The 27,850-nt window shown below is 43.6% G+C and overlaps 3 protein-coding genes and 1 long non-coding RNA gene across 10 annotated transcripts in view; 1 reads left to right on the top strand and 3 right to left on the bottom strand.

Moving 5' to 3' along the window:
- Positions 1-746, bottom strand: part of DCPS (decapping enzyme, scavenger) — a 35,284-nt gene extending 34,538 nt beyond the window's left edge. The window contains exon 1 of the mRNA XM_039872750.1: positions 510-746. Coding sequence (XP_039728684.1) covers positions 510-719 — 210 coding nt within the window. The 5' untranslated portion in view covers positions 720-746. The remainder of the gene's footprint in view (positions 1-509) is intronic.
- A 6-nt stretch (positions 747-752) lies between these two features.
- On the top strand, positions 753-10,231 carry LOC120610448 (uncharacterized). 3 transcript variants are annotated; one of them, XR_005654937.1, is made up of 3 exons: positions 753-1,247; positions 7,034-7,210; positions 8,542-10,231. It is a non-coding gene; the product is annotated as an uncharacterized LOC120610448 (long non-coding RNA). The 3 variants fall into 3 exon arrangements; XR_005654935.1 differs by lacking the exon at positions 8,542-10,231 and having other exon boundaries at positions 7,034-7,533; XR_005654936.1 differs by lacking the exons at positions 7,034-7,210; positions 8,542-10,231 and adding an exon at positions 5,689-6,514.
- On the bottom strand, positions 7,204-18,491 carry TIRAP (TIR domain containing adaptor protein). 3 transcript variants are annotated; one of them, XM_039872752.1, is made up of 8 exons: positions 18,369-18,491; positions 14,622-14,760; positions 11,610-11,806; positions 10,856-10,974; positions 10,495-10,653; positions 8,547-9,143; positions 8,355-8,422; positions 7,204-8,031 (listed from the first exon to the last, which is right to left on the bottom strand). In XM_039872752.1, the coding sequence occupies exons 5-8, from the start codon at positions 10,559-10,561 to the stop codon at positions 7,924-7,926; spliced, it is 840 nt and encodes a 279-aa protein (XP_039728686.1). In that variant the 5' UTR covers positions 10,562-10,653; positions 10,856-10,974; positions 11,610-11,806; positions 14,622-14,760; positions 18,369-18,491; the 3' UTR covers positions 7,204-7,923. The 3 variants fall into 3 exon arrangements, with proteins under 3 accessions (XP_039728686.1, XP_039728685.1, XP_039728687.1); XM_039872751.1 differs by having other exon boundaries at positions 11,592-11,806; XM_039872753.1 differs by lacking the exon at positions 8,355-8,422 and having other exon boundaries at positions 11,592-11,806.
- A 2,284-nt stretch (positions 18,492-20,775) lies between these two features.
- On the bottom strand, positions 20,776-27,802 carry FOXRED1 (FAD dependent oxidoreductase domain containing 1). 3 transcript variants are annotated; one of them, XM_039872743.1, is made up of 12 exons: positions 27,647-27,802; positions 25,817-26,037; positions 24,986-25,096; positions 24,626-24,744; positions 23,456-23,550; positions 23,073-23,174; positions 22,647-22,723; positions 22,301-22,461; positions 22,045-22,174; positions 21,714-21,818; positions 21,228-21,486; positions 20,776-21,103 (listed from the first exon to the last, which is right to left on the bottom strand). In XM_039872743.1, exons 1-11 carry the CDS (start codon positions 27,735-27,737, stop codon positions 21,232-21,234), a joined length of 1,467 nt encoding a protein of 488 aa, XP_039728677.1. In that variant the 5' UTR covers positions 27,738-27,802; the 3' UTR covers positions 20,776-21,103; positions 21,228-21,231. The 3 variants fall into 3 exon arrangements, with proteins under 3 accessions (XP_039728677.1, XP_039728678.1, XP_039728676.1); XM_039872744.1 differs by lacking the exon at positions 21,228-21,486; XM_039872742.1 differs by having other exon boundaries at positions 20,776-21,486.
- Between the last annotated feature and the right edge of the window lie 48 nt (positions 27,803-27,850).

Below are 27,850 nucleotides of genomic sequence, written 5' to 3' on the forward strand. Positions count from 1 at the left end.
TTCATCTCTACATCCCCAGTACCTAGTTCAGTGTTGGCCTGTCAGTGCATGGTATATGGAATTGAACTGTCTCCTCTGTTAAGGCTGGAATCCTGTACAGCAGGGATCATATCTCCTAGAGTCTCTTGTCGTTTCCAGCGGCACGGATAAACAAGACAGTCCAGCATCATTTAATGGATTCCTTGCACCTTTACAGGCTGAATGAATAAATGAATGGCTTGGAGAATTTAACATGTGCTTTTTAATTTGCAATACACTCTACAATTGTTAGTGGTTATTTTTAGCAAAAAAGGAATTAGAAAAATCATCCGCACGTGTGTTAATTTCCTTAATTTCACGGGTGACCATGTTCCCCCACGCCCTCTGCCCCCAAACATTCTAGAGGTGTGCCCTCCCCACCACTCCCCAGTAATGCGATTGGTACTTCCTGGCCGAGCGCCGACGAGATGCGCCTCCTCGGCAGTGACTGGCCACCCATCCGCGTACCAGCCCAGGGCTGCTTAAGGTACCTTCCCGTGTAAGAACAGGATCTTGTCCCGCGCGGACTCCCTCAGCACTTTTTTCACTCTAAAGCCGGAAAAAGGAAAGCGGACAGGGGCAGAGGTGCCATTCCCAATGCCAGTTTCCTTGGCTTCATTATCCTCTATGATCGCGGCTTCCGTCCCCGCAGCTTCCAGTTCGCGCTTTCTCTTGCTGGGCGGAGGCATCGCATCCGCCATATTGCCCGCAGGAGTATGCGCTTGCGCAGACCTCGGATGCGCCCCGCCCGCCTGCGCGGCTGGCCGCTACTACAACTCCCGACGTGCTCCGCGTCGAGGCTTCCGGGCGCTGACCCCCTGCGACCTGTCCCGATGAGCATTTTTCATGCAAGTTACTGCAGTGGCTCTCTCGTGTTGGTCAGCCTGCGTTGAGGCCGGCGCTGAGGGAAGAGAAAAGAAGGCAGCGAGCCCCTAAACAGGCTAACTAGCGGTGCAGCGGTGGGGAGGCCACCTCAGCCGACGCTGAAGGCTTTAACACCTTGTTTGAATACGGACATTTTAACAAGAATTATACCAACACTGATTAGTTAGCGTGGAAGGAATGCTTCTGAAACTAATCTGTTGAGGAGATCTTATTTCTTGATTTTTTTTTTTTTTTGTAGAGAGCACTTAAACCGTTTCTGTTTTTCACCCATTTTCATTTTACAGAATTTTCATCGCGTTCAATTTTTTTCTTTATAGATTGGATACTTCTTAACGAAAAGAAAGGTGAGTGGACAAGGGCAAAAATAAATTCCCATCACCTGCTGCTTTTCTTCTGGGCCGAGGGCTTCTGCGCCTCTACCTAGTTTGCCCACGGGTCAGCTGTGCTATCCTGGGATGTGATTTGCTCATATGATACATCTATCAGAGTTTCTTCTTTTTTTCTTGGGGGTTGGGGGGGAGGATATAAAATGTTCACTTAAAATTTCTGCCTTTACAAGTTTCTTTTGTGCCCATTATATCTGGCTAGTTCCCTTTTCCTTGGCATTATTTGGCAGATCTAAATTTTGTCAAGATTTGATACAGCAAATTTCAGTCAAAAATTTTATTTTTTGCCCATCTTAGTTTTATTTTGAGTTTGTTTTTTTTCCGATAAAATAACGAGGGGGGCAATTTTTGCAATTTTCAGTCAGTAAATCATGAAATGTACTATATGTCAAGGACAGTTTGCTTTGGGGTTGATTATTTATACCAGAAATACATATTATGAGTTGATAAAAGGCTAATTGTTTTGTGAAGCAAAGAGCATTAGTAGGAGAAACTTAAGAACTGGAGTAATTATCTTCAATAAGAAACATCTGTTGCTTGTTCATAAGTTTCCAGGGTACATTCCCTCACTTTCTGGTAATATACAGTAAGAGATTATAAATTGTGTGCAACACTAGAACAAAATGTCCCGAGGGCAAATGGCAACAGCAAAACCTACTCAAAACTCCACGGCCCTGATCTTAAAATTTCTAGGTGTACATGCTCTCTCTTCCTTCCTCCTTCCTTCTTTCCTTTCTCCTTCTGCCCCCTTCATCCATGTGTTTTTCTTTCTTGCAACTGGAAAAAAATTTTGAGCAGAATGGCTATGTTTTAATAAAAAGAGCCCTGAAATGGGAGCCATGAATTCTGGCCCCAATACTGACTAGCTATGCAACTTCGGGGAAGTCACTTAACCCTCTCTAGGACTCAATTTTCTATGTGCCAGGCACTGTCCTGAAATAAGGCAGAAGAGACCTCTACTTTCGTAGAGTTCATATTCTAATGGAGATGAGTTAAATATAATTTTAGGTAGTGATTACTGTGCTATATATAGAGTAAAACAGGACAATGTGATAAAGCCTGGGCATAGGGAGGACTTTAAATAAGGTGGTCATGTGTGGCCTCTCAAGAGGTGACATTGAGCTAAGACTTGAATGATAAAAAGGAAAAAGCCGGGAAAGTGTATTTCAGGCAGAGTGGATAGCAGATGCTAAAGACCCTTAAGTAGTAATGAGCTTGATATTTTTTAAAAACAGGAATGGCCCTTATGGCTAAAACATGGTGAGCAAAGGAGAGAGAGAAAATGAAATTGTAGAGAAATTTATTCATTAGTGGCAAATTCAGCAATGCAGTTAAAATTCTGATTAAAATATCTGTAAGGTCAGAATTCTAGTCCTAAGAAGCACTGGCTCAAGGGAAGGATGAGCTCACAGGAAGCCTCAACCACCAGAGGACCTATTAGAATACCAGACAGCAGAGTGCAGGGGACCCGTAGAGCTTCAGCTGGCTTCAGAGGTCTTTTTGTTCAGAGGTTGTTGATTTTTTAAGTTTAGCTTGTTTGAAAACAGAAGGCTCTGCATTGTCCCATCCAATAGCTATTAGCCACATGTAGCTATTTCCATTGAAATTAATTAGAATTAGATAACATTAAAAATTCAGCTCCTCAGACATACAGCCACATTTCAAGTACTTGATAGTCACGTATGGTTAGTGGCTACCATACTGAACAGCACAGATGTGGATCATTTCCATCACAGTAAGTTCAACTGGACAATGCTTTATTAGAAGGTTATTACTAGAAAGCCCTAGTCTATCTATAACCATCAATCCTTCAGTCTTCTAGAGGAATCTCAAAACTTCTCCCCAATTTTTTTAATCTAAAGAAGGACTAGACACTTCCATTTCAGGTATTAGAGACTAAAAACATGTCAGCCGAAAATACTTGAACATTCTGGATGCAAAATTAAAAACATCCTTTTGGTTACATTACAGCTCTCAAGAAAATAAAATTTTAAGAAACAAAAAATGCAGGAGCATGAATCTATAGAATGGTCAGTGATATTGAAGCTGAAATTCTAAGAGTGAATTCTGGTTTCTATAAATCTAGACCCTTGAGCTTTAAATGTGATATTGAAAACACAGGAGACAAGACCTGGGCTTGTGTCAGCTGAGGAATTGGAAGAAAGAACTTACAATAGAACCTAGATCTCTAGAGGTCTACCACCTCAATGAAAGGGCCAACTATTTAAAAAAAATAAAAGATGCCCCACTAAAGGAGACAAGATATTTAGGAAACTTATCTGCCTCCACATCTGGCTCTGGAGGGAAGAAAAAATATCCCCTGAAAATGTATAACCACAGGCCAATTTTCATGCAGGTTTAGAATTCAGATTCCTACTGCCTACATAATCCAGGAAATTCATACTGAAAAATCTATTTAAGCCAGTATTGTATTCTTTATAGACTTTTTATTCTATGCCAAACTGACTCCAGGAGAGAGAGATCTATAATTAAATAGATCTATAACTCCATAAGACATTGAATTGCAGTTTTAAATCTTCCCATAAAGAGAATGCTAGGCCCAGTAGATTTACAGATGAGTGTGCCAAACATTCAAGGAACAGTATCAAACTCTTCAATGAATAAAAAAAGGGACCACCCCCCAACTATTTTATAAAGCTAGTGTAACCTTGGTAACACAACCAGAGGAATACAAGAAAGGACAATTATGGGCTGATCCTATATATGAACATAGATGTAAATCCTAAAAAAAATGTTAGCAATCTGAATCCTGCAATTCATAACAAAGGTAATACATCATGGTCAAATCAAGTTTACCCCAGGAACGTAAGGCTGGCTTAACATTAGAAAATCTAATTTTATTCACTATATGAAGTGATTTAAAAGAGAGAAAAAAAACCCACATTATCTCAGTAGATGTGGAAATTCTAGATTAAATTTAAAACTCATTTAAGATAAGTAAAACTCTTAACTAGAAACAGCAAGACACTTAGAAGTTGTTAAAATATATGTACCAGACCAAAAACCTGCGACAAATATCACTTTTTTAAATTTGAATAATTTTTTTTAAAAAACAGGCAGTGGATCATATTTGGAAGTTGGGTTATAGTTTTCAGATCTGATTTAACTCCTGGGTTTTCAGAGTATTTAATTTGCTATATATTATTACTCTTCAGATGGCTCAGAGAGAGGTCACATTTTACAAAATTTCTTGGTTGTAGCCTCTTTTTTTTTTTTTTACAGAGTATCTTGCTAAACTAATGTATACTTTTTCTCTTTTATTCTGGTTTAGAACTGAAGATAAATTTAAAGCTAATCCTACTTGATTCAAGATCCCTTCTCCTTTCCCCCCTGTTTTTAGAGGGAAAAAAGTCATCTGCCTAGATACTTGCACTTGCAAATTTATAATGCTTTTGATATGTGCATTAGGTAAAGTACTGCCATGTGTTATAAAAAATAAACTCCTGATATCCATAGCTTAACTCAATAAGAGTCTAAATCTCACTCACTGGTATGGTGCAAACCACATTAGAGCGAATAATGCCCTGTTTACACTATAAAAAAAAGACATAGCCACCAGTGACTAGTAGGCATTGATGAGGGTTCTACATAGTCATTCAGAGATCCAGGATTTCCCACAGACAACACAGGTCATCTAAGTTAACTCAGCCAAACGATGGGAAAAGAGTATCATGAGGGAGGTTGTAGAGGCCAAGCCTAAAAGTAATATATCACATTTAATGGTGAAATGTTTGACATAATTCCATTTGAAATTATTGAATGAGACAAAGATGGCTGCTGCTGTCACTTTCAGCATGTTGCAGTTCCAGGCAGCACAGAAAGACAAGAAACTAAAGGTTTTGTTTTACATATTATATGATTGTCATATAGAAACTCAACAAATATCTATGGTCTTATAAGATAAATAATTCCAAGAGTTGCTTAATAATAGATCAGTATACAAAATAAATTGCAATCCTTACTATTACTGAATAGATTAAATAAAATTTAAAAATAACTTTTACAGTAGCAACAGAAAATATGAAGTACCAAGGAATAAATCTAATAAAAGATGTGATTGACCCACATTGAAAAGATTATAAGGCTTTATTGAAATACATTTAAAGACATCAATAAATGAACACATACCATTTTTATGAAGAGAAAGATTCAATATCATAAAAACATCTATTCTTCCCAAATGAATCAATTCAATTTAAGTCCAATTGAGAAAAAAACAAAAACAAAACAGGCATTTTCCTGGAACCTGAATAAACAATTTCTATGAAAGAGTAAAGGAAGAAGGAAAGTCAAAGTGATTTTGATGAATAAGAGTGGGAAAGACTGACCTATGTTATCAAGGCTTATTAAAAACCATAGTCATTGTGCCCTGATACAGGGATACACACACAAAAATGAAGGAGACTGGAGAAGCCAGACGAGACCCCTCGCATATGACAAGCAGTAACATCACAGTCAGTGAAGGAAAGGATGGACTGGTCAGTAAATAATGGCTGTGCAAACAGAAAAAAAAATTGGATCTCTGACTTATAAGCCAAGAGCAACGGTAACAAAAACAAACCCAAACAAAACATCCAGGTGGATTAAAGACCTCCGTGTGAAATACTTCCAAAAGAAAATATGGGATTAAGCAAGGGTTTCCTAAATAAGACAAAAAAACATAGACTGTAAAGTATAGGTAAAAGTTTTTATATTAAAAAAAAATAAAACTTGTATTCTTTAAAAGATACTGTTATATTGTCATATTTTTTAAAACTTCTAATAATTTAAACACAAGTATGGAGGAATGAAATGTCAGATTTGCTTCAAAAGATCGCAGAGGGAAAGAGTAGGGTTATTGATACAAGCTTAGCTCGGAGTTGATAATTGTTGAAGCTGGGTGTTGAGTATATGATTCATCAAATTTGTATTAAAAAGGTAAGAAAAATAATATTTTGATAATAAGATACCAGTTTTCAGCCACCTGATTAGCAAACACTTTAAAATCTGATATTCTAAGTGTTAATATAAAAAAGTGGGAACTCGTACACAAATGGTAGGAACATAAATTGGCACAACCAATTTGGAAGAAAATTTGATATCTTCTACCATAACTGAAGATGTGTATTCTTTATTACCCAGTTGTTCCCCATCTAGGCTAAATCTTAGAAAATCTTACTCATGGAAATACATACAAAAATGTTCAGAGGCTTATTGTTTTTATAAAAAACAACTAGAAACTACCAAATGTTCATTTTTAAATAATGGCATGTTTACATAGTGCAACGAAAGTGAATTTACTGGAGTTACATGCCTCAACATGGGTAAATCTTATATGGCAAACCAAAAAGAAGAATTTATGTAAAGTATAAAACCATGTGAAAGTAAATATATTGACAGGGATGCATACATATGCAATAAATTTTAAGACAAAAACCTAAGAATGATTTCAAAATTCAGTAGTTACTTCCAGTGAGATGAGGGAGGAGAATAATTAAGGGCACAAAGGGAGCACCTTTGGGATTATAAGGTTTTGCTTCTTTGCTGGGTGATAGGTACATGAGCGTACATTATAGTGTGCTTTAGTCCTTTTGTATGTAATAAAATAATTCATAGTTGAAAATATAAAATTTTTTCACACTAGAAAAATATTGACTTGTGTACCTGAAATATACAATGTTATATACCAATTTAAATTTAAATGTATCTCAATTTAAATTTACCTATGTATTAATTTTTTTCAGTAAAAGGAAGGGACATGGTAGAAGTGGGAGAAGAGGCACAAAAGTACACGTATTGGAGGAACAAGAAATTATTTCGGTTTAACAACAAACTGAGCACAGATGAATGAAATCTTGCCTGTCCTACAAGATACATAGGCACCTGCCAAAAGGAAAATGCTGATTCCCCTCAATGCAAAGGTAAAGCATGAGTTCTAGCCAGACCTCTGATGAGGCCTCCGTATGTCAAAGCATTTACCTGGGCTTTTGATCCCAGGTAAAAGGTCAGAGCTTTCTTTTTCTTCGCCCCACCTGCTCCCTGCCCTCTCCTGTCTATTCAGAATGCTTTCTAGGTTTGGTCTTTAGTGGCACACATGCAGTAAAAATAAATACAGTACAGTGCTCAGTGCATCTTTCATATAGCTTTCTGAAGTGAATGATGTCACTGAGAAAGAATGGCAGCAGTGTGAATGTGAAGAACTTGGTACCTGTGGCTTTCTCCTGACATCTGTTCCAGGGCTTCCCCAGGCAAATGGAAAAACCATTCACTCTGAGGCATGCTCATTCACTCTAGGCTTCTAGCTCATTCATTAGGTGAGTCACCTTTTCAGGAGGCGTGCATCTCTACACCAGTGCCTGATCCCAGGGGAAGACGGCATGGGGATGTGTCAGACTCATGTCCAATTAGAAAAGAGGCAAAACATTGGTAGTCATCTTGGTATCAGCACCTCCTCCTACTACTTCCAGTTTCTGGCTTCCCCATGTCCTTCCTGGGGGAGTCCCCAGCTTCTCCAGGGTCTTCCTGGGGGAGTCCCCAGCTTTCCCAGGGCCTTCCTGGGGAGCCCACAGTAAGGGAAGCCCGCTGGGCAATCTGATCCCAGGAACATATACAAAGTGCTGCCAACTCTGGTTCCTTAGGCCTCGTTACACCTGCTGGATCCAAGGCCTGGGCGCTCTAACTGGATTTCCAGATTTCTGCCAATTTTCTGGGTCCTATGGTGATCAGCCGAGGTTCTGCAGATCTGAAAGGCCAAACAGAATCACGGGTCTTTCCATCTTCTCCAAATCCAGCATCTCTGTACCTTTTAATCTATTTCACTTCCAAACCCACTGTAATATAATGCCCTCCCCTGGATACACTTATCAGAGGCAATTCTGCTCTACTGTTTTGCACCGCTTCGCCTTACTAAACCAGTGTCCCTCCTGGTATTTTCCCAGCTCTTGGTGGATATCTCTAACCTGACCTCAGTGAGAAAAACTCATATTGTGAATACTAATCATGATAATGGCAGACTTGACACGTGTCAGGCCCTGCTCTGATCGTTTACTTACTGTATGTACTTACTGAGAGATATGGTATCATTCTCAACTTCCCAGTGTGGAAACCCAGGCACAGAGGGGTTAAGTAATTGCCTAGGACACACACAGTACTTTACAAAGGTTGTGTTTTGAACTACTGGGTTACAGGGGCTGTCTCCTGAATGCCCAAGCAGATCAGATGCGGACCCCCTCCCCTACCCCTCCTTGCATAGCTTACAGCGCAGGACGGCATCCTTGACTTGGCGGAAGCCGTGGTCCGGGCCCCGGCCATCCACGAAGTACATGAAGCGGAGCTCCGCGGGGTAGGCGGCCCTGGCCAGGCCTGAGAGCAAAGGGATGGTGCAGCCCTCTGCACCCGGGGCCTGGCTCAGGGCCTGCAGCATCTGATACCTGCACCACGGGTCACTCAAGAAGCCGGGCGTGATAAGCAGCACGCGGCAGTGGCTACTGTCTAGTGCCCGGCACAGCTCGGACACGATGGCGCCGCCTGGGGCCGCATCGCGAAGCTGCAGAAAGCAGCGCAGGCCCGCAGAGCTGCCCTCTAGGTAGGCGACCAGCTCCTGCGCAGCCGCCAGGTCCTCCTCGCTGTGGCACACGCACACATCGTAATCCCTGCTCCAGCGGCCGCTGCTGTTATTGCTGGTGGCGCCCTCGTAGGAGGGGGGCAGCTCAGGAGACACCGCCGACGTGGCCGAGCTGAGGCTGGGGGGTGAGTGGACTTCCCGCGAACTCGGCTGCGGCGCATCACTGGGGGTGCTTTCCTGGGAAACAGGCTTCTCCTTGGGCTTCTTCGACAGGGCCTGCCTGAGCCAGTCTGCGGGAGAAACTCTGCTCAGGGCTGAATTCTCACCAGGTCGCCTCCTTCCAGTAGCACAGAGGAGGGGACAGGGTCGCGGAATCCTGCCCACTTTTCTGCACAGGCCAACACCACCTGATTCTCAGATCTACTGCCCAGTTATTCTGCACATCTCTTAGGATTTGCCCAAAGTTTCCACTATCTTTAAAGGTTTTGGGAAGTCATAAAAACTCTGGCTGTTTTATAAGTCCTGGGGTGTAAAGAACAGCAAGCAATTATAATTAATATTCTATTGCATATTTGAAAGTTGCTAAGGGAATCGCTCTTAAAAGTTCTCATTACAAGAAAAAAAAATTCTCTATGTAGGGTAATGGATGTTAACTAAACCTATGGTGATCATTTTGCAATACAATGTTGTATGTCAAGTACACCTCAATTTTTTAAAAAGCTTTGGTGTGACAAAAATATGAAAGCAACAATAACAAAAAACTCTTTTACTGGCTTGATTGAGAAAGATGCCCCTTGGATTTCTGGCACTCCAGCCTACCCTAACCAGAATTTCTGCTAGAGTTGACTAGTCAACCAAAGTGGGTTCAGTCGCCAAACCCACTTCCAGCACTGAGGTGAGGTGACTTTGGCTTAAGGCAAGCTACCATTATGGGAGGGACTGGCATCTGTTTGACCCTGAGAAATCCTAGATTGTTGCTAAATGGGTAAAAAGAAAGTATGGAAGAGGGCTATTGCGCAGAGTACCCGGAGAACATAAAGCTTAGTGATTCAGGGCTTATACTTTGGAGTCAGACAAAAACCTGATTGTGGACCTGCTATTGGCTTTCTGTTTGACCTTAAGCAAGTAAGTCTTTCCATCTCATCTGTAAAGTGGGTTCATTTTAGTTGCTGTTGATTCACTGAGATAATGCAGTGTCTAGTATATTGTCAGTACTCCATAATGATTTTAACTCAGCCTCCCCAGCTTTTGGTAGTGGTGTTCTGGAGATTTGTTTTCTCTCTCTGCCTGGCTGCTGCTTCTGAATGGTTCTGGAAGATTTAGATGGTAAGAGACACAATGTTAACCACTTAGCACCATGGTTTCCAGGCTAGGAAAATTAACTGACATTGCCTGGAAAATCTGTGGGCCAGAAGAACTGAAGGTTCCACTGATGCACACTTCCTCTCTTCACACACCACAAAGCATCTAGACACTGAGGCCAAGTCAGGACTCCCGCTCCCACCCCCCCCACCCCCACTGTCAGCCTCTCTGCCTCTCTCCCCTGTGTTTGGGCCAGGCAGGCCTTCCACTTTGCCAATAGGAATATAAGGACTACACTCACAGGAGCAAGAGTAGCATTAAGAGTCTGCTTCAACTCACCAGCCATCTTGCCCAGAGGCTTCTTAGACCGGGAACCAGGAGCTGGGAAGGAGGTGGATGATGCCATAGTTTTGGACTCACAACTAACCCCATGAGACCAGGCATTGGTAAGGCGGGAGAAGGGTGGGGACCCAGTATTGACCTCATGGAACTGCCATCCTATAAGAGTCCGAGAGAATGAATCACAAAAGCTGTACTTACCTTACTCTCAATCCTAGAGGGTGAGGTCTGATATTTTCTCCTAATACTTGACAGAGACTCAGTCTCTAAATGGGTCCATCAAACCTCATAGGGGAGACACCACTATGATTGTGGCTGGTTTCTAGATAAACCCACATCTGTGTGGTGTGGTTAGACTTACAGAATATGAGCTCAGCATGACCAGTAGAGAGTCTGCTCTCTGCTCCATCTGGCCCAGAGTGCATTCAGGATCTGGGGAAGGGCAGCTGGCAGGCAGCTCTTTACAGAGCTGTGTAAATGCTGAAATGGGAGAAGGACAATTACTATTTGGGCAAATAATTATGTATGCAGGAAAAGAGATGCTGAGCAGAAGAGAGAGAACACATGTAAGAAAACTTGGGTAACTTTTTCTCTAAGTCTGCCTTCCCCTGAGTAACTCTCTTCATCTACCCACCCATCCCTCCCTCCCTCGATTCTTCCCTCCCTCAGCTGTCAACATAGGGATGTAGTGTCACATAGTGGTAAAGACTACAGATGGTGCAGGCCAAGTGCCTGGATTCTCACCTTTTATTAACTGTGGCTTTGGTAGCTACTTGATCTTGCTAAGCTTTAGCTACTCCATCTGTGAAATGGAAGTCATACTAGAACCTGATTCTCAGTGTTATTGTGAAGATTACATGGGCTAATTTATGTAAAGTACTGATGGTACATGACATAGAATGCTCAGAAAATCATCTAGATATTGGAGGGACATACTGTGTTCATGGTTAGAAGAGTCAATGTTGTCATCAGTTTTCCCCAAACTAATATTTAGATCAATGCTATCCCACATTCCAGAAGGTTTTTGGTTGTTTTTGGGGGAAGGGATTGTCAAACTGCTTCCAAATTTATATGGAAATGCAAAGGACCAAGAATACCTTAGGTGGACTACTTGCCATATTCTCTTCCCACCACAATGACAGGGATGTCCCTGATGGTGGAGGCTCTTTCAGACGAGGTTTCTGGAAGGACACCCTGTGGGCAGAACTTGCCCTGACACAAGACAGAGCTGCAGATGAAAGGCTGGTAGAGAGCTTTGCTCTAGAGCTGTGGAGCAACTGGCAGAAGACTGATTCCTCACTCTTTGCAGGATCTGCAGAGTTGAAAACAAAGCCCCTGAGAACTTACATAGAAAAACTTGTACTGTTAGACACACTGAAATAAGGGGTTTCAAAATTTAAAGAATATCATTCCATGTTGGACAGTAATGCTTCGTTCACTGCTAAATGCTAAGCATCTTTATGCTAAGCTGATGAATATAAGATAAGAGGTGGTTCATGAACATATATCAAAGTTCAAGAATAAAAAAAAGAACAAACTTCAGCAGCAAAGCGGAGCAGAAAGAAAAGTTGGGTGGCAGGAATCAGAAATATAGTTGAAAGAGAAAAGCAGTTAGCTGCTAAGTCAGCCAAAAGGACACGAAGGTGAACATTAGCATGTGTATGTGTTTCTTTTCCTGCCTAATATTCTCTGGATTTCAAATAGCATATGTGCTCGTCTGAAGTTAAGACAGTGTTGATAACCACTGTCAGGTTTTGCAATCCTTTTCCAGATCAGGGGTTGCTCTCTCTCGACATCTTCATTTCAGCCTTTCAAGATATCCTTTTTCTCTTCAATAGAAGACAGAATATCACTTGGTTTTTATAGTATTTAAATATTTTTTCGATTTAATTTTAATTTTAAAATTCATTATTTGGGCTTGATACACTTACAAACTGGAGAAGCATTTGATATTTTTAATGATAGCCTACAGATTAAAAATTAACATAACACTTTTTACTCAACAGATATAGATTTAAAAGTTTAAGTTTCTCATTTTATGAAATTACTTGCCCTTCTGGCAGTATGTGCTGATTTGGAATAACTGTCTTTTTCATTGCTCAGTTAAGAAGAAATTCATTTGCCTAACAGCATATGCCACTGGAAGCGAGTTAGTATAAGCCCTTGTGACTAATGTTATAGAAAAGTTTAAACACAGGAAATAACAGCATCTTTGACAGAAGATAATTGAGCACGATGGCAAATAACTTCCATTAGCCATCCATATAAACGTCTATTTCCTGGAGTCTAAAATCCCACAGCACCTTCCTTGTTACTTTTAAGTTCTTGTGCAGCTGAGGCTGTAGAGCTATCACATTCAAATATGTTTTAATCTTTACAAGATTTAGTAATAGTTATATGAGATTTAGGAAGTATAGCAGTAAAGCAGATATGAAGATAATGAACCCAACTCTCTAACTGGAAGGGCTAATCACCAGCTCTGTCAATTCTCTGATTTGCTGTGTGGCTTTACGTGCAGTCATGTTTCCTTGTGCTTTTTAAAGAAGTCATGAAGTAGAATAATATATACCTAAATACATACTTTGTAGATAATTACAGACTTGATAGAAAATTAGTAAAGAGCATCTTCAAAAAAAAAAAAGTAGTATGATACCTTTAGTATATTTTAGAGTGCTTTTTCAATATGTAGGAACTTATGTGAGAGAAATATTATGAAGTTTCACTGTTCTGTATAAAATCCAAAGTGTATGAAGTATTATCCAGTATCTAACTGGTCTCCAACACCTCTTACATAGGGAATGTACTGAAATCTATGGAGGTATTGCATTAGAATATACATAATTCACATTACATTTATGTTAAGCTGTAATCGCTATCTGTGGTAGATAGGATAATGGTCCCCCCAAAATGTCCACAGCCTAATCCTCAGAACCAGTGAATGTGCTGTCTTACATGGCAAAAAGGGACTCTGCAGATGTGATTAAGGATCTTGAGATGGGAAGATCATCCTGGATTATCTAGGTGGGCTCAATGTAATCACAGGGGTCTTATAAGAGGAAGGCAGGAGGATCAAAGTGAGAGGAGATGTGACAATATAAACAGGTCGATGTAATCTGGGACTACAAGCAAGGAATTTGGAGAGCCTCTAGAAACTGGAAAAATCAAGTACATGGCTTCTTCCCTAGAGCTTCCAGAAGGAACACACCTTTGCTGATCCATCACAATTTAGACTTCTGTGATCACAACAGTTAAGACAACAAATCTGCGTTGTATTAAGCCACTAAGTTTGCGGTGATTTGTTACAGCAGCAGTAGGAAGCTAATACACTGTCTTTTGACTGTACGTGAGGCTAATGAATGAGAAAGCATTGGATGTGAGTGCTAAAAAGTGGTCTATTTAAAGGTTTAACTTGTTGAAAAGAATAAATGATCATTTATACTTCACCTGATTTTGACTTTAAGAACACTGGTTTCAAAGGCTAAGTTTTTATCTGAAACACTTGCTAAAACATTTGTCAGGGCAGCAGTCATTAAGACCTGCAGGACAATGTCACTTAAAGTGCTGGATTTAATTGTTAATAGCTTGATAGACACAATTCAGTATTTCTAAGAGTGGTTTTGCAGACTGTGATGACCCTAGGATAGCCCACGTGTTCACACCTGTGAGTGTGGGCGGAACCCACGACTTCTAACCTATAGAATATGGCAAAGGCTATGGGATGTCACTCATAAGATTATGTTACACTATATATATGATGTATATGTGTGTATATGTATATATACTACACATATATATATAGTAACAAATCATGTGAGTGTATAAATACACATATACTATGCATATTTACTATATATAAGATGTGTATATATAAATATAGCATATATATGAATATTATGTGCATACATATATATGTGCATGTGTGTGTGTATGTGTGTGTAAATCAATCTTAGCAGACTGGTGCAAGACTCCCTAGCTGACTTTGTAGAATTTGCCATGTTGTGTGAGGGCTAGATGTCAAGGAACTGTGGGCAGCCGCTAGAAGCTGAGTGGTCTCCAGCTGACAGCCAGCAAAAATAGACCTCAGTCCTACAAGTGCAAGGAGATGAATTCTGCCAACAGTGACCCACCTGAGGAAGCTTGGTAGTGGATCTTTCCCCATCTGAGTCTCGGATGGCACTGTAGCCCCAGCTAACACGTGGACTGAAGCTAGGTCAGAACCCAGTAGAAGACTCATCAAACCTTGTCCAGGCCCTTGTCCCACAGGAACTATGAGATAATAAACAGGTGTTGGGTTAAGCTGCTAAATTTGTGATAACCTGTTTTGCAGCACAGAAAACAAGAACAGAGACCAACTGCAATAATGGTTTAGAATGCCAGTTTCTGCACCCCACCCCAAATCTGCTGAATCAAATCTCTGGGCATAAGGCTTGGGAACCTGATTTTTAAATAAGTACTCCAGGATTCTGATGTACCTAAGGACTGATCTAGGGGGCCATGTAAGTGGTTCTCAAACCAAGCAGCATCTCATTATTGCCTAGAGAGCTTTTTAGAAATATTGATACCCTGAGATTCTTATTCAACAGTTCAGAAGTGAGGTCCAAGAATCTGCATTTTTAAAGAGCTCACCAGGTACTTCTGATACAAGGAAGCACTAGATCTCAATTTATATTGTTATTTATAAGCAGTGAAATAATTGAAAAGTGCCCGGCATTTGGGATTGATTTTGTGAAATAAATTCCAAACTACTGATTTTACTATAAAGTCAGATTGAAGATTGAACTCTAGCAGGCAGAAAACAGTCACAGAATTCAGGTTCATTAACTGAAGTCTTATGAACTATATTAAATCACATTTGCTGGATATATAGTAAGGCACATAGGTTTTCAGCACTTTGTAAGGTTTTCAGCATTTTGTAAGGTTTGAAGACTTTTAAAAAATGTCAAAAAGTGCATGCATATATATATATGTATGACTTTTAAAAAATGTCAAAAGTGCATACATACATATATATATTTTATATATATATGTAAAAGCATCCACTATTATAAAGTTTAATTATAAATCAAAAGTATTATTACCTTGGTATTAAAGTCCAAAACCTTGGCTGTATTTCAGTCACATGGGAGTTATCTTACTGATCAAACATGAATAGGAAGCATTTTAATCAATGTTGCTATATTTTGCAAAAAGCAGCAAATTGGTCTTTGGAAAATTTCAGTTTCTTAAACTATATTATATATGTTTAAAATAAAGGTCATTTTAAACTAAAATGATGTGAATTTATTTTATATTTGCTGTAGGTCTCATGTAAATATGCAGGCATTGAACTAATATAGATCGTGTCAGCAGTGAATTTATGGATGTATACAGTTTACAAATTATGCCAATTATATACCCTTATACATTAGGCCACTTTTAAGCTTGCAAAATGACTACTTTTTATATTTTTTTGAAAAAGGCTTGATAAAAATACCTAAGGTCAAGAACAATACTGAGGATTTCTACTACCAGAAAAATAAAGACTTATTACAAAGCAACAGTAATTAAGGCAGCAAGATATTGATGAACAGGGACAGACTAATGGAAGAACAGAGTGTCCAGAAAATGACCCACATCTGTACAATCTGATTTATGACAAAGCTGACACTGCAGTGCAGTGGGGAAAGATGGTCTTTTTAATAGATGGTCCCGGGTCAACTTAGATAGCCTTGTGTGAAAAAATGAATCTTGACTCATATATCATACCATAAAAAAATTAATTTCAAATGAATAGTAGATATAAGTGAGAATAACGATATAGCTTTTAGAGGAAAATATAGGAGATTATCTTCCCGACTTTGGCGATTTTTCTGATTTTTAAAAAATTGAGATATAATTGACATATGACATTATATTAGTTTCAGGTATACAACAAAATGATTCGATATATGTACATATTGCATATGATCATCTCAATAAGTCTAGTTAATATCCATCACCATACAGTTATAATTTTTTCTTGTGATGAGAACTTTTAAGATCTACTCTCAGCAACTTTCAAATATACAATACAGTATTATTAACTATAGTCACCATGCTGTACATCACATTTCCAGGACTCATTTTATAACTGAGAGTTCGTACCTTTTGACCCCTTCACCCATTTCGCCCACCTTCATCCCCTGGGGTAGGCAAAGATTTTTTTAAACTGCACTTAAATAATACAACCATAAGGAAAAAGACAATAAATTGGAAAACATTAAAATGAACTTCTGTTCATCAAAACACATCATAAGGAGAGTGAAAAAGCAAACTTCTGAGAGAGAGAAGTTATTTTAAAAATATATATCCAATAAATATCTCATATTCAGAATACTTAAGAACCTTTACAAACTAGTAAGTAAAAGAGATAAAATCTATTAGAAAATGGGTAGAAGAATTGAACACTTTGTCGAAAAAACATCCAAATGGCCATTAGATATATGAATAGATGCACAGGTCATTAATCTTCAGAAAAATGCAAATTAAAACCTTGGTACATCACCACTACACACACACTGAGCAAAATGGCTACAGTGAAAGACAGTATCAAGTACTGGTAAGGATGTAGAGGTACAGGAACTCACACACTGCAAGTGAAAGTATAAATTGATACAACCAGTCAAAATATTGTTTGGCACCATATACTAAAGCTGAAATATACACATCCAGCAATTTTACTCTAGGAGCAAACCCAACAGAAATGCTTACGTATGTTCACCAAAAGACAAATACAAGAGTGCCTTTGCAGCACCGTTTAAAATAACCCCAAATTGGAAACAACTGGTGTCCATCAATCCAAGAGTCCAATAGCATGTAGAAATAAATTGTGGCCTATCCATCCAATGCAACATTACACATCAATGAGAACATATGAATTACTGCTAACTACAACGTGGGTGGATCTCATGTGTTGAGTATAAAATGCTATACACAAAAAGTACATAAGATTCTGTGTATCAAAGTTCAAAACCAAGTAATACTATCTTATGATGTTGGAATCCAGTAGAGTAGTTATGCTTAGGTAAAGTCCTGATTTGAAGTGGGCATAAGAGGGCATCTGGAGAATTAGCAATGTTTTATTTATTCTGGATGCACAGGTTGCACAGGAAATGTGAAAAATGGGTAGGTTGTACACTTATGATTTGTGCAATAAAAAGTTTAAAGAACAACTAGACGTGACTTCCTGTGACAGTCAGCCATTCCTGACCCTTGATGCCCTCTGGGTGAGGTGTGTCAGCTACAGAACTTCCCCTCTCTGAGCTGCATTTATCAGGGTCCTGTGGTGATTTCTAATTCACTCGTCTGTCTCCAGGAGGAGAAGGACCGAGGACTGAACCTGGCCTGTTCACTCTAGCACTTCTCACGTTGCCCATCCCAGGTAGAATTGGTGAAATGTCTGTGGAAGGAATGCCTGACAAGTCATTACCCTAAGTAAAGCCAAGCTCTTCTGAAACGCATTCACAAAGGCCTTCGGGAGAGCAGAGAGAGAGGCAGTGAGCAGAGCAGAGAAGGCTGTGGGAGGCCGTGGAAGAAACAACCCTACCGAGCCAGGATCTCCCCCTACAACTCAAGGAGGGCTCCCTGCACCCGCTTCTTTGAGACAGGAAGGTGACAGCTGTCTCGGAGGACCTTTTCATTCTGTTTTCGTGCCCCGGGTGCCCAAGGTAGCAACTAAAGCGGCAGGAAAGAGGGAGGTGGCGCATCGGCAGGTGTGCCCAGGGCTGGGCGGAGTGCGGGACTGAGGGCCCGACACAGGTCCTGCCAGACCCGAGGGCGCCCTTCCACCCTGGACCTCGCCCTCCCCGCCGCCCCGCGGGGCTCCACCGCTCCCCTTGCCTGCTCTGGGCGCTCACCTGCGCTGGGGCCGGGCCGCCCTGCGGAACGTGTGGGGCGGGCTAGGGCGCCGGGAGCGCGGTCGGGGCCGAGGGGAAGTGCGGCGCGTGTCGGGGCACTGCCCCCTTCCCCGGAAGCGCACGGGCCGCGCCCCGCCTTCTCCTGCGCTCCGCCTGGCGGCTCCGGTGGGTGCCAGAGTGGGGCAGTCCGAGGCCTGGACAGCCCGGCCTTCCCGGCCGCGGAGAGGGGCCTGTGTCTGCGGGCAGCAACGGAGCTAGCACCAGGACAGAAACTTGAAGATGAGCCTTTGCCTTAGCAGGAACACCTGCAGTCTTCAGGGGAAGGAGAGTCCCGCTGCTTTTCCGGCTTTGCGCCTGGACCCTGTTGCTCACTCCACCCAGAGTGCCCTTCCCTTTCTCAGGTCTGTTCTCAACGCCTCGCTTCTGTCAAGGATCATCTTTGCAACTTATGCTGGAAAATCTTTCTTAATTCTCCCCACTTACTTCTCCAAATGCCCGCACCGCTTAGCCCTTGCATTAGACTGAAGATTTCCTGAGGCCAGGGACCCATTTTCTGGTTCCAGACCGAGCAGAGAGGCACCCAGGTAAACAATGACGGGGCCGAGTACAGCAAAAGCACTGCCATAGCTCGGTGCTGGCGCAAAAGGGTAGAGGGCTTGGTCCCCAGACCCTCTTACAGTTTAATACAGACACATGCAACGATGAGTGCTCTCCTAGAAGCCTGAATAAAGAAAGCCCTGTGGGAGCACAGAGGATCCGCTAATGCCTCCTAAGTTAAGTACTGTATTTGTTATCTGCAAGGAAGTAGCTTCTGGGTATGGAGCCAGACGAAGGCCTTTTTCCTCTGGCCCATAGATAGCGGTGTCTGTACTGAAGGGCAAGTGCGTATTGGGCACCTAAGGAGACTACCTCACAGGGTTAACATGGGTGTCTGGTCCTCCCCTACCCCTATGCCCCTGACAAGTTCCTTCCTGCTTTTAAGCACCAAAATCCAGTTGCCCCTCTTTTCTGGCTCTGTCCCCCAACTCCTCCTCCCAGGGGCTTCGTATGTTACCTAACTGGCAGCATATCTGCCCTCTCCTCCCTCCCTCACTCAGCTGATCATCAGTGAGACCCATCTCCATCTTTTGTTTCATTCTCTCCAAAGGCTACTTGGTGGGGGGGGGCGGTCATTTTACTAACTGTCTCTATTCCCATTCACTTCTTCCTTCTGAACAGATGCCCACACCTCAGATCTGAGGTGCACTTCCTTCTGGAACGGCTCTCCCTGAGATTCCCCCTACCTACTTGGGCTGCATCCAGCCCCTGCTTGCATTTATACGATTGACCATCCCTGACCCAACACTCCCCTGGTTTTTTGCTTGCTTCTGGCCACCTCTTCAGCATCCTCTTCTTTAGTTCATCCCTTAAACACGGTGGGGTCCCTCCAACTTGCCCTCTTGGTCCCCTGCTCTTCTACCCTCTTCACCATCCTCTTCATTGGTGTCCACATCTCTGTCTCAGCCCAGATCATCCTGAGGCCACATTAAATTCAACCCCATTAGACATCTCTACAGGTGACTTACCAGAATTCTTAGCTCAACATGTCCTAAACCACACCACTCATTTTGTCTCTCACTAGTACTCCCTGGCCTTCTTCATTTCTGTGAAAGGCATGACACCCATTCAGTTGTCCAAACTAGAGATGGAAGTCTTACATGACCCCATTTCTTGTTGCTACTGTAGCCTCTTGGATCCCCCATTGTGTAGACTACATCGAGAGCCTCCTACCTGGCCTCTTGCTTTGACATCATAATCTCTTTTCCACGAGGCAGGCAGGGTGATTTTTCTTAAAGGAAAATCTGATCATGTTGCTTCCCTCTTAAAAACCCTTCAGTGGCCCCTGCCCACAGAATGAAATCCAAGCGCCACAGCATGGCTCTTCAGTCCCAGGCCCCACTGTATCTCTTCTTTCACTCCATAATCTAGCAAGGACAAATCAATCATTTGTAGTCTCTTGAATCTTGCTACTTTTTGGTCCCAGGCCTTTGATTATGGTTTTCCGTCAGCCTGGAATCGCCCCCCTTCCCACTCTCTTTTCCTCTTCCCCCTGCATTCACTCTAAGCTGCTCATCCTTTAGGTGTTGCCTGCTGGTGTATCTCTATGTAGCACTGGACCTGGCCAAAAGTTGGAGCTGAATAAATACTGAATAGAGGAATGGACACATTCCTTCGTTCTACAGCCATACCCCTGGCAGCAAGTCAGGATAAACAGGCACTAGCTTGCCAACAAGATGCCTACCACCTAGGATTTAAGAATGCTCCTGGGATGAGGAGGAGGCTGTGCTCCTTCCAGCCTGGTATCAAAGGCTAGTGGGGCGCTTCTAAAGCAATTGCCATGAGATGAAAACAAGAGGGGACAGAAGACTAGAAAGAACCTGTTAATCACATTTATTGATTGATAAATCTGGGCCAGGCTGCCCCAGAATGCTCCCTGCCTAGACTCTGCTGGGGTATGCCAAGAGGGGCAGAGGTGATTGTTCTGGGTCAGTACCAAGAAGGAGCCAGTCCTGGGCTATGGTGCTCAGGACCCGAGGTGTTCTGTCCAGCTGGACTACCTTGGTGGGTAGCATTAGCCTGGGCCACGGATCAGTCCTAGGGTCTTGCCCCATCACTCTCTGTTAGTCTGGGCCTCAGGTGAGAACTTCAAAGCCTGCAGTCCTCCTGCCTGCCCAGCCACATGGGGGCAGGATGACCTGGATGAGATGAGGGTGGTGGAAGAGAACTTGGCATGGTGCTAGGGAGGAGGATGTGAACATGGCCAAGATTTGAGTCAGGGGTAACAGATGGGGAAATAGGGCCAGTGAATTCAGAGCTTACAGGCTCAAAAGATATTACACTCCTGGACCTTCTCTCCCAAGTAAAAGCGGCTGAAGAGGAAGGGGCTCAGATTGATGGTCTGGAAGTGACCCTCCAGTACCATCTCAGCCACAGCTCGCCCCACGGCGGGTGCCTGCTGGAGCCCATGGCCACTGAAGCCCGTGGCAAAGTACATGTTGACAACCAGTGGGTGAGGGCCCACCACACCATTCTGGTCAAAGGTGTTGTAGTCGTAATAGCCAGCCCAAGCTCTCCGAACCTGTGGGTACACAAGATGCTGGGGTTCCCAGGAAAGCTGCCAATATACTCCCCCCTCACTCCTGGTTAGGCAACAGCACACAGTACCCTCTACCACTGCTGAGGGAGGTCGACGGGATGGGTCCTTAGACCAAGGGTCCTTAGTAGTTGTGAGGTAGAGGAAGAAAGGCAGTGGACAGGTTTTCCAAGGGGGCCAAGATGCTCCAGTGTCATCTGTCTCCTAGTTACCTTCAAATTCTCAAAAGCTGGTACCCTCTGGGCCAACTGGGGCCACACCTTGTCCTGGAAGAAATCATGGTCCACTTCAAGGTTCCCTGGGTCCGGTTCCTCCTCCTGTGGTGAAACAAGGCTTATATTACCTGGGACACAAGGGCAGACCCAGACCTCACTGACCCCTTTAATCAATCCCCTCGGTAGGCAGGGGAGGGGGACAAAAGATTCCAATTCAGACCTAAAGGGAGCTGCAACATCAATAACAGTACTATGCCATCCCCAAAAGCCGGACTCTAATGATAACTGGTCTGTCTCCTTCCTAGCATCCTGACCCCACTTAGTGTACCTCAGTGGGGCTACGGCCACCCAAGTAGTTGTTGCCTAATCCTTCACGGCGGAAATAGACTCCACTGGTGTCTGCAATGAATGGAGTCTCCAGGCCTGGTCCCTCGGGACAGTGCCATAAGTACACATACCTGCCATAAACAGTGGGGTTAGGAAGTGGCGTTAATAGCAAACCACGCCCCCCTCCACTTAACAACCTTTTATTTCATTTCCTTCCTTCTCTCACTAACCTCCTCAGCTGCCCTCAGGGAAGTCACCTTTTCCTTGGCTCCACAGGTAGCTTGGTGCCCTGCAGAGTGCCAGGTGGTCCCTTCCCAATACCAGCCAGCTCTGCGACTTGCCCAGACCAGGCTCCTGCTGCATTGATCACTATGGCACATTCCACAGGCTGGTACTCCAGGCTGTGGTCCATCTTCACCTGCAGGCACCAGAGGGGAAGGGGAGGGAGGGCCTGGCCCACACACTGGCCACCAAGAAAGGTACATTTCTTCCTGAGCCTTAGTTTACCCATACTGGAAGTGAGTAGAAGTAGACCAAAATGACAGTCATTACCGTTCTCATCCCTCCACTCTGGTAAGGAAGATACTTAGGCTGGTAACTTACATGGACTTCATGGATCCTTTTCAAAGTCACCTCTTCTCCATTTGTGGTCTCCATGCGGTTAGATGAAGAGACAAAACCTACAGGAAAAAAATAAAATAAGCCTTGAAGACTTGAAGAGGAAGGAAATGAGGATTCCACTGGAAGGCTGGGAGCTTTCCCACGGACACTGATGCAAATAGAGATAGGGTGACTGGGATGAACTTGGCCACATTCAGGACAGGAAAGTGCTGTAATGTTCAAGCAGATCATGAGTCAGGAAAAGCCTAGTCAGGAGCTGGAGCCAGGATGCCTGGGACCAGCCCTCAGGGGAGAAGCCCCTTCCCTCACCAACCCTTGCTCAGCCTATGAGTAGAAGCAAGACATAGTCTGGGCCTGCACCCTGGCTGGCAGAGGAGATTAGCAGTGGGCATGGGGCCTCAGACTCACGTGTCACCTCTCCCTGGCAGAAAAGGACCCCCATGGACTGGACCTTTCGCCGAAGCCCCCAGAGTAGACTCCAAGGGTCAAACCAACCTTCGCCCTCCAACCCTGTGATGAGAAAAAGAGGACTCAAAGAGGGACTAGAACCTTCTCCTCCTATTGTATTTCCTGTACCCCCAACTCTTCTTTGGGCTCATAATGTGGAGAAAGTCAAATTAACCACTGTACGAGAGTCAAATCTTGTGGAAGGATGGAGAGCTGGCATGGCTTGGGGAGGCCCTTCTGGCTAAGAGGAGGGAAGCATTCATCCTTGACTTGGCTGTAGAGTGCTGAGAATTTGAATCCGATGTGCACCACAACCCTTGATCCCCTCTGCAAGCAAACCTCACCATAAGACGCCAAGGCCACGCCTTCTGTGTTTATCCAGGGAAACTTGTTCCGCAGCTGCTCAGGAGACATCAGACACACTTTGGCACCTTCCTGCCTGAGAGAAACGTGTGAGTCTTTGTGTTTTAGAGAGGGGGCAGTATGGACCCAACTCCACAAGTAGAGATTCTACCTCATTCATATTCCTTCTCTGCCGTAAATTCCCCAATTTTCTTTCCTTGCTAAAGAGTGGAGACCCTGCCTCCCAGTCAAGGCTCTTCAGCATCTGACCCCTCCTTCCTTTCCTACATGCCAATCTCTCTTTGGATGCACCTAACTCCTTACCATCCCCTACCTATTCTAGGTCCTTTCACAACAGGACAGGTCACTCTGTTCCCTCCACTCCCACCTGAGATAGCCTTCTTGCCCACTTCCTGGTACTGTCCTATGCAACAGCACAACCGCCTTCTTTGGGACACCACTGCCCAAAGGCAGCAACGTAGGTGCTGAAGGAACACACTAGCAAGCCAGACTGCCTGGTTTGAACCCCACGCCATCACTTACTAGCTCCTTGTGCCTTAATTTCCCCACATGTAAAATGGAGATGTTCTGATAATTAAATGAGGCAATATCTGTAATTTAAGACATTACCTGATGTCACTAGTGAGACTTGGAAAAGTATTTGTTGAAGATACCTGCTCTTGACTGACCATGAGAATCAGGGCAGGGTTGTCACATCCAGCCTACTGCCTATTTTTATACATGAGCCATACTCATTCATTTACATTTTTGTTTATCGCTGCTTTTGTGCTTCAACTGTGAGTTGAGTGATTGCAACAGAGACTTTATGGCCCTCAAAGCCTAAAATACTATCTGGCTCTCACAGGAAATGCCTGCAGATTCCTGGGTCCCTCCCTAGGGATTCAGATTTATTAGGTCTGGAATATGTCCTGGATGGTTCTTATCAACTGGCAATTTAGGACCCACCACAGGAGAACTTAGTCTGTATCTGGATCATAGCATTTAGCACAGGATATTGAAGGTCTGCATGTGCCTGCCTTTCCTGATAGACTGAGCTCCCAGAGAGCAGGGAGCTGTCTTATCAGCTCCATCATCCCAGCGCTGACTTGGTATAGGAGCTTACTGTGTGCATGCAGCTAAGAAGCAGTTCAGAGGCTATGTTGGCCACCCACCTCTGCATTTTCACATTGTTCTCCATGATCGCAGCACCCTTTTCTGAAGCCAGCAAGAGATAACCCGAGGGGTTGAATCTGGGGTCCAGGGGAGGGTCATCGACTACAGCGAGGTAATCCTGTGTGTAAAAAAAGCTCCTCAAACAAGCTGCTTTCAAGAAGGGAGGGAGAGCATTCCTGGTTTCCTCATCTACAGCTCAGGGCCCTCCTCAGGCATCACCACTAAGAAGAAAACCAGGGGCTCTGACTCCTATTAGCCTGAACTATTCCCGCTCCGTTAATCCTAGCCAGCTGGGCTGTTTGTTCCTTTTGGCTAAAGCAGGGGTCACCACCCCAAACCCCAAATCTCACTGCACGTACGTTGATGTTCCGTAGAAAGTCGACTGAAAATAGGGAGAGCTGGACATTCACGGGCAATGAGAACTGCTGACGAATCCCACCCACGGAAAGCCCAGTGGAGGCCCGGGAATACTGTAGGAAGACAAGGGAAGTTGAGGTAGACCAGTACCCTGCCACACATGAGCAGAACACTGTCATGGAAGCTGTGAGTCATGTATCTAAAGTTAAAGGGCAGTCCTACTTGCAGGTTTATAGTCTAAGAGGAGCTGACGTGGATAAACCTGTATGCAAGTCAACCATCAGCCCAGACAAGGTGATAGTTACTAAAGTCCTCATTAACAGATGTGCAGAGCAGAGAAGGTCAGTCATTGAAAAAGGGCTGGGCACAGTTGTACAAAATAGTAATAGCCTGGAGGTCCAGGGACAGGAGATTAATATTTGATCTACTAATTGGGAAATAGAGGGATGTGGCCAAAGTAACGAGATTTGTGGCTAGCTGGCAGTGGTAAATAGGAACGCCTAAGTGCAAAACCTCAGAAGTAATGGAACCTAAAAGGGGGTTGAGATAGCCATTTGTGTTAATAACTTGAATGCAGACTCTCTTGTCCAGACCTGTAAAATCTCAAAACATTGTGAAATTTGCTTTTAAAAGCGAAAACCTTATTGCCTGGGTCACTAGTTTGAGGAGGGTAGAACCTTGGACTATTTCTCAACACGGTCCAAAGCACAGTCCCAGCCCTTTGGATCTTTAGATTGACGTCTTTGCTCTCTTTCTCTTCCTTTGTCCCTAGAGTCCTTAGTAAAATCCGAGTCCAAGCCCCACTCGTGACTCTGTCCTACCCCAGACCTCACCGTGTGGTCCCGTTCCACCACCAGCACCTGAATGGCACCTCGTTGCTTCTCCAACTTCTTCAGCCAATAGGCCACGGACAGGCCAAGCACCCCACCCCCCACAATCACCACATCTGAGTGTTCAGGGGGTAGGTGGCTGGTGTCATACAGTGGATTCCAGGCCCCTCCAGGAAGGACTGACTGGATCTTCTTTTTAATCTCGGACATCTTTCCAGCCCAGTCTGTGGGATGTAGTTATGGTTAAAGAAGGCCATACATTTCCTTTCCAGGGGGTTAGGGGTTAGGGGTTAGGGGATGGGTACAGGAAAAGGTAGGCTAAATTGACACAGAGTTGGCAGTCTCTATTGTCATCCCCTCTCATAAGGTCAACTTGCACCTAGCAGTATTCCACAGCTTTGCTATATGGTCTCTCTTTGCTATATTAGTCTCTCTTCATTCATCATGCCCAGCACTAAAAGAATCAATTTCCTAAAATTAACACTCTATACTCTCTCCCTAGGATGGGTGACTTACACATACTTATCCTCTGTGCAGACCTCTCTCTCCTCTGAGTCCCAGGCTGCATTACTGCATTACTGCATTGTTATCTCCACTTGGATGTCCCAGCATGGTACCTGTGAGTGGCACTTTATCCTGCGTACCTATCACCACTAGCAAACCTACAATAATTTCCTATCTATTAACAAGTCCTGATGACATTGCCTCCCAAATAATTCTCCAATCTTTCGCCTTTTTTTCATCTCTGCCATTACTGCCCTAGACCAAACCACCATAATCTCTCATCTAGACTAATGCAAAAGCCTTCTAACTGTTCCCACTAAGTCCTCTCTTGCCAACACCCAAATTTCTTTCTACATCACGGCTACAAGAATCTTTTCTAAACACTAATCACACACCTTCTTACTGAACCCCCTCCAATGGCTTTCCGTTACTCTAAGGGTAAAAGTTCAAAATCTTTAATGTGGCCCTTGAGACAAATAACGATCTGGCTCCTGTTTACCTTGTCCTTCCCCCCACACTCCAGCCCCTTTTGTTTACTTGATGGCTCTTCTTCCCAATACAGGGAATCTACGCGGGTGTTCTCTCTGCTTTAAAACTGTACCCATTTTTTTTTTGCTTCCTTTAGACCTCAGCTATCATTTACTCAGAGCATTAGAATCTTTCTTTGTTCTGGGCTTACCTTACATGTCCACACTACATTTCATACTACTCCTCAAAGTCCAGATGGCTTAGGCTAGTTTTATTTTTTTTTGCATAAGAACAATATTTTTCTCCTCTTAACCTTTGCTTAGTTTTCCAGAACCTAGAACACACACCTTCCCGGAGCCAGTAAACATCCTTCAAGGCTGATCTCAGTTCCCACTTGCTCCATGTACTTCTACAATGATACTAGCTTCAGGGACTAGCAGTGCCAAGCATTCTCCAAGTTCGGTTCTATCCAGTCTTAAACTAGTCTACTGAAGTCTTTCCTCTCCAGCTTCACTCAGGCACTTTCAGGACATATATTGAATCCTCTCTTCCTCTTCTTCCCTCCTTCGCGGCCACCAACACTAAGCGCAGCATCTGATTAGATCTTAATGCACACCTGTGCAGCCAGTGAATAACCTGGCTCTGTTATTCTGGCTATAAACTGAGGCATAGAGCGACCTAGAATTTGTCACCTGAGAAAGGCAACCTTAGGATCCAGACACCTGTCCAGGCTCTGTAAACTCTGGCGGGCAAGCTTATTCCTTCTCTCAGCTATCCCTGTCTTCCCAGCGTAGGCCGAGGTCTCAAGTCATGGGGTCACATACCCACAACCCGGATACCCTCAGGTGCCCTCAGCTTTACCCAGAGTCGAGCTTCTTCTGCGTGTGCTTAGCTCCCGGCCCAAGAGGCCGCAAAGCAGGCGGAGTCGCAGAAGCCCTCGAAGCATGGCCATTCTGACACTGATGCCTCTGCGCGCCAGCCGCTAACTCCGGCACCGCCCACATGAGGTCACTGCTCATCGCCGCCTGCTGTCCATTGGCCAGCGGCCTTCCCGGGCTCCGCCCC

This window comes from Pteropus medius, unplaced genomic scaffold, assembly GCF_902729225.1.
Source record: "Pteropus medius unplaced genomic scaffold, Ma_sr-lr_union100, whole genome shotgun sequence".
NCBI classification, from domain to species: domain Eukaryota; kingdom Metazoa; phylum Chordata; class Mammalia; order Chiroptera; family Pteropodidae; genus Pteropus; species Pteropus medius.

Coding starts and splice junctions, on each gene's coding strand:
- TIRAP (XM_039872752.1), bottom strand. CDS start 10,561: ATGGCATCATCCACCTCCTTCCCAGCTCCTGGTTCCCGGTCTAAGAAG. Junction 8,423..8,546: donor CAAGGATGCCGTCCTGCGCT/GTAAGCTATGCA, acceptor TGTGTGTCCTAG/GCAATTACTTAACCCCTCTG. Junction 8,032..8,354: donor GAATGATACCATATCTCTCA/GTAAGTACATAC, acceptor TTGGCCTTTCAG/ATCTGCAGAACCTCGGCTGA.
- FOXRED1 (XM_039872743.1), bottom strand. CDS start 27,737: ATGGCCATGCTTCGAGGGCTTCTGCGACTCCGCCTGCTTTGCGGCCTC. Junction 25,097..25,816: donor TGGTGGAACGGGACCACACG/GTGAGGTCTGGG, acceptor GTCTTCCTACAG/TATTCCCGGGCCTCCACTGG. Junction 22,462..22,646: donor AAAGGATCCATGAAGTCCAT/GTAAGTTACCAG, acceptor TGGTGCCTGCAG/GTGAAGATGGACCACAGCCT.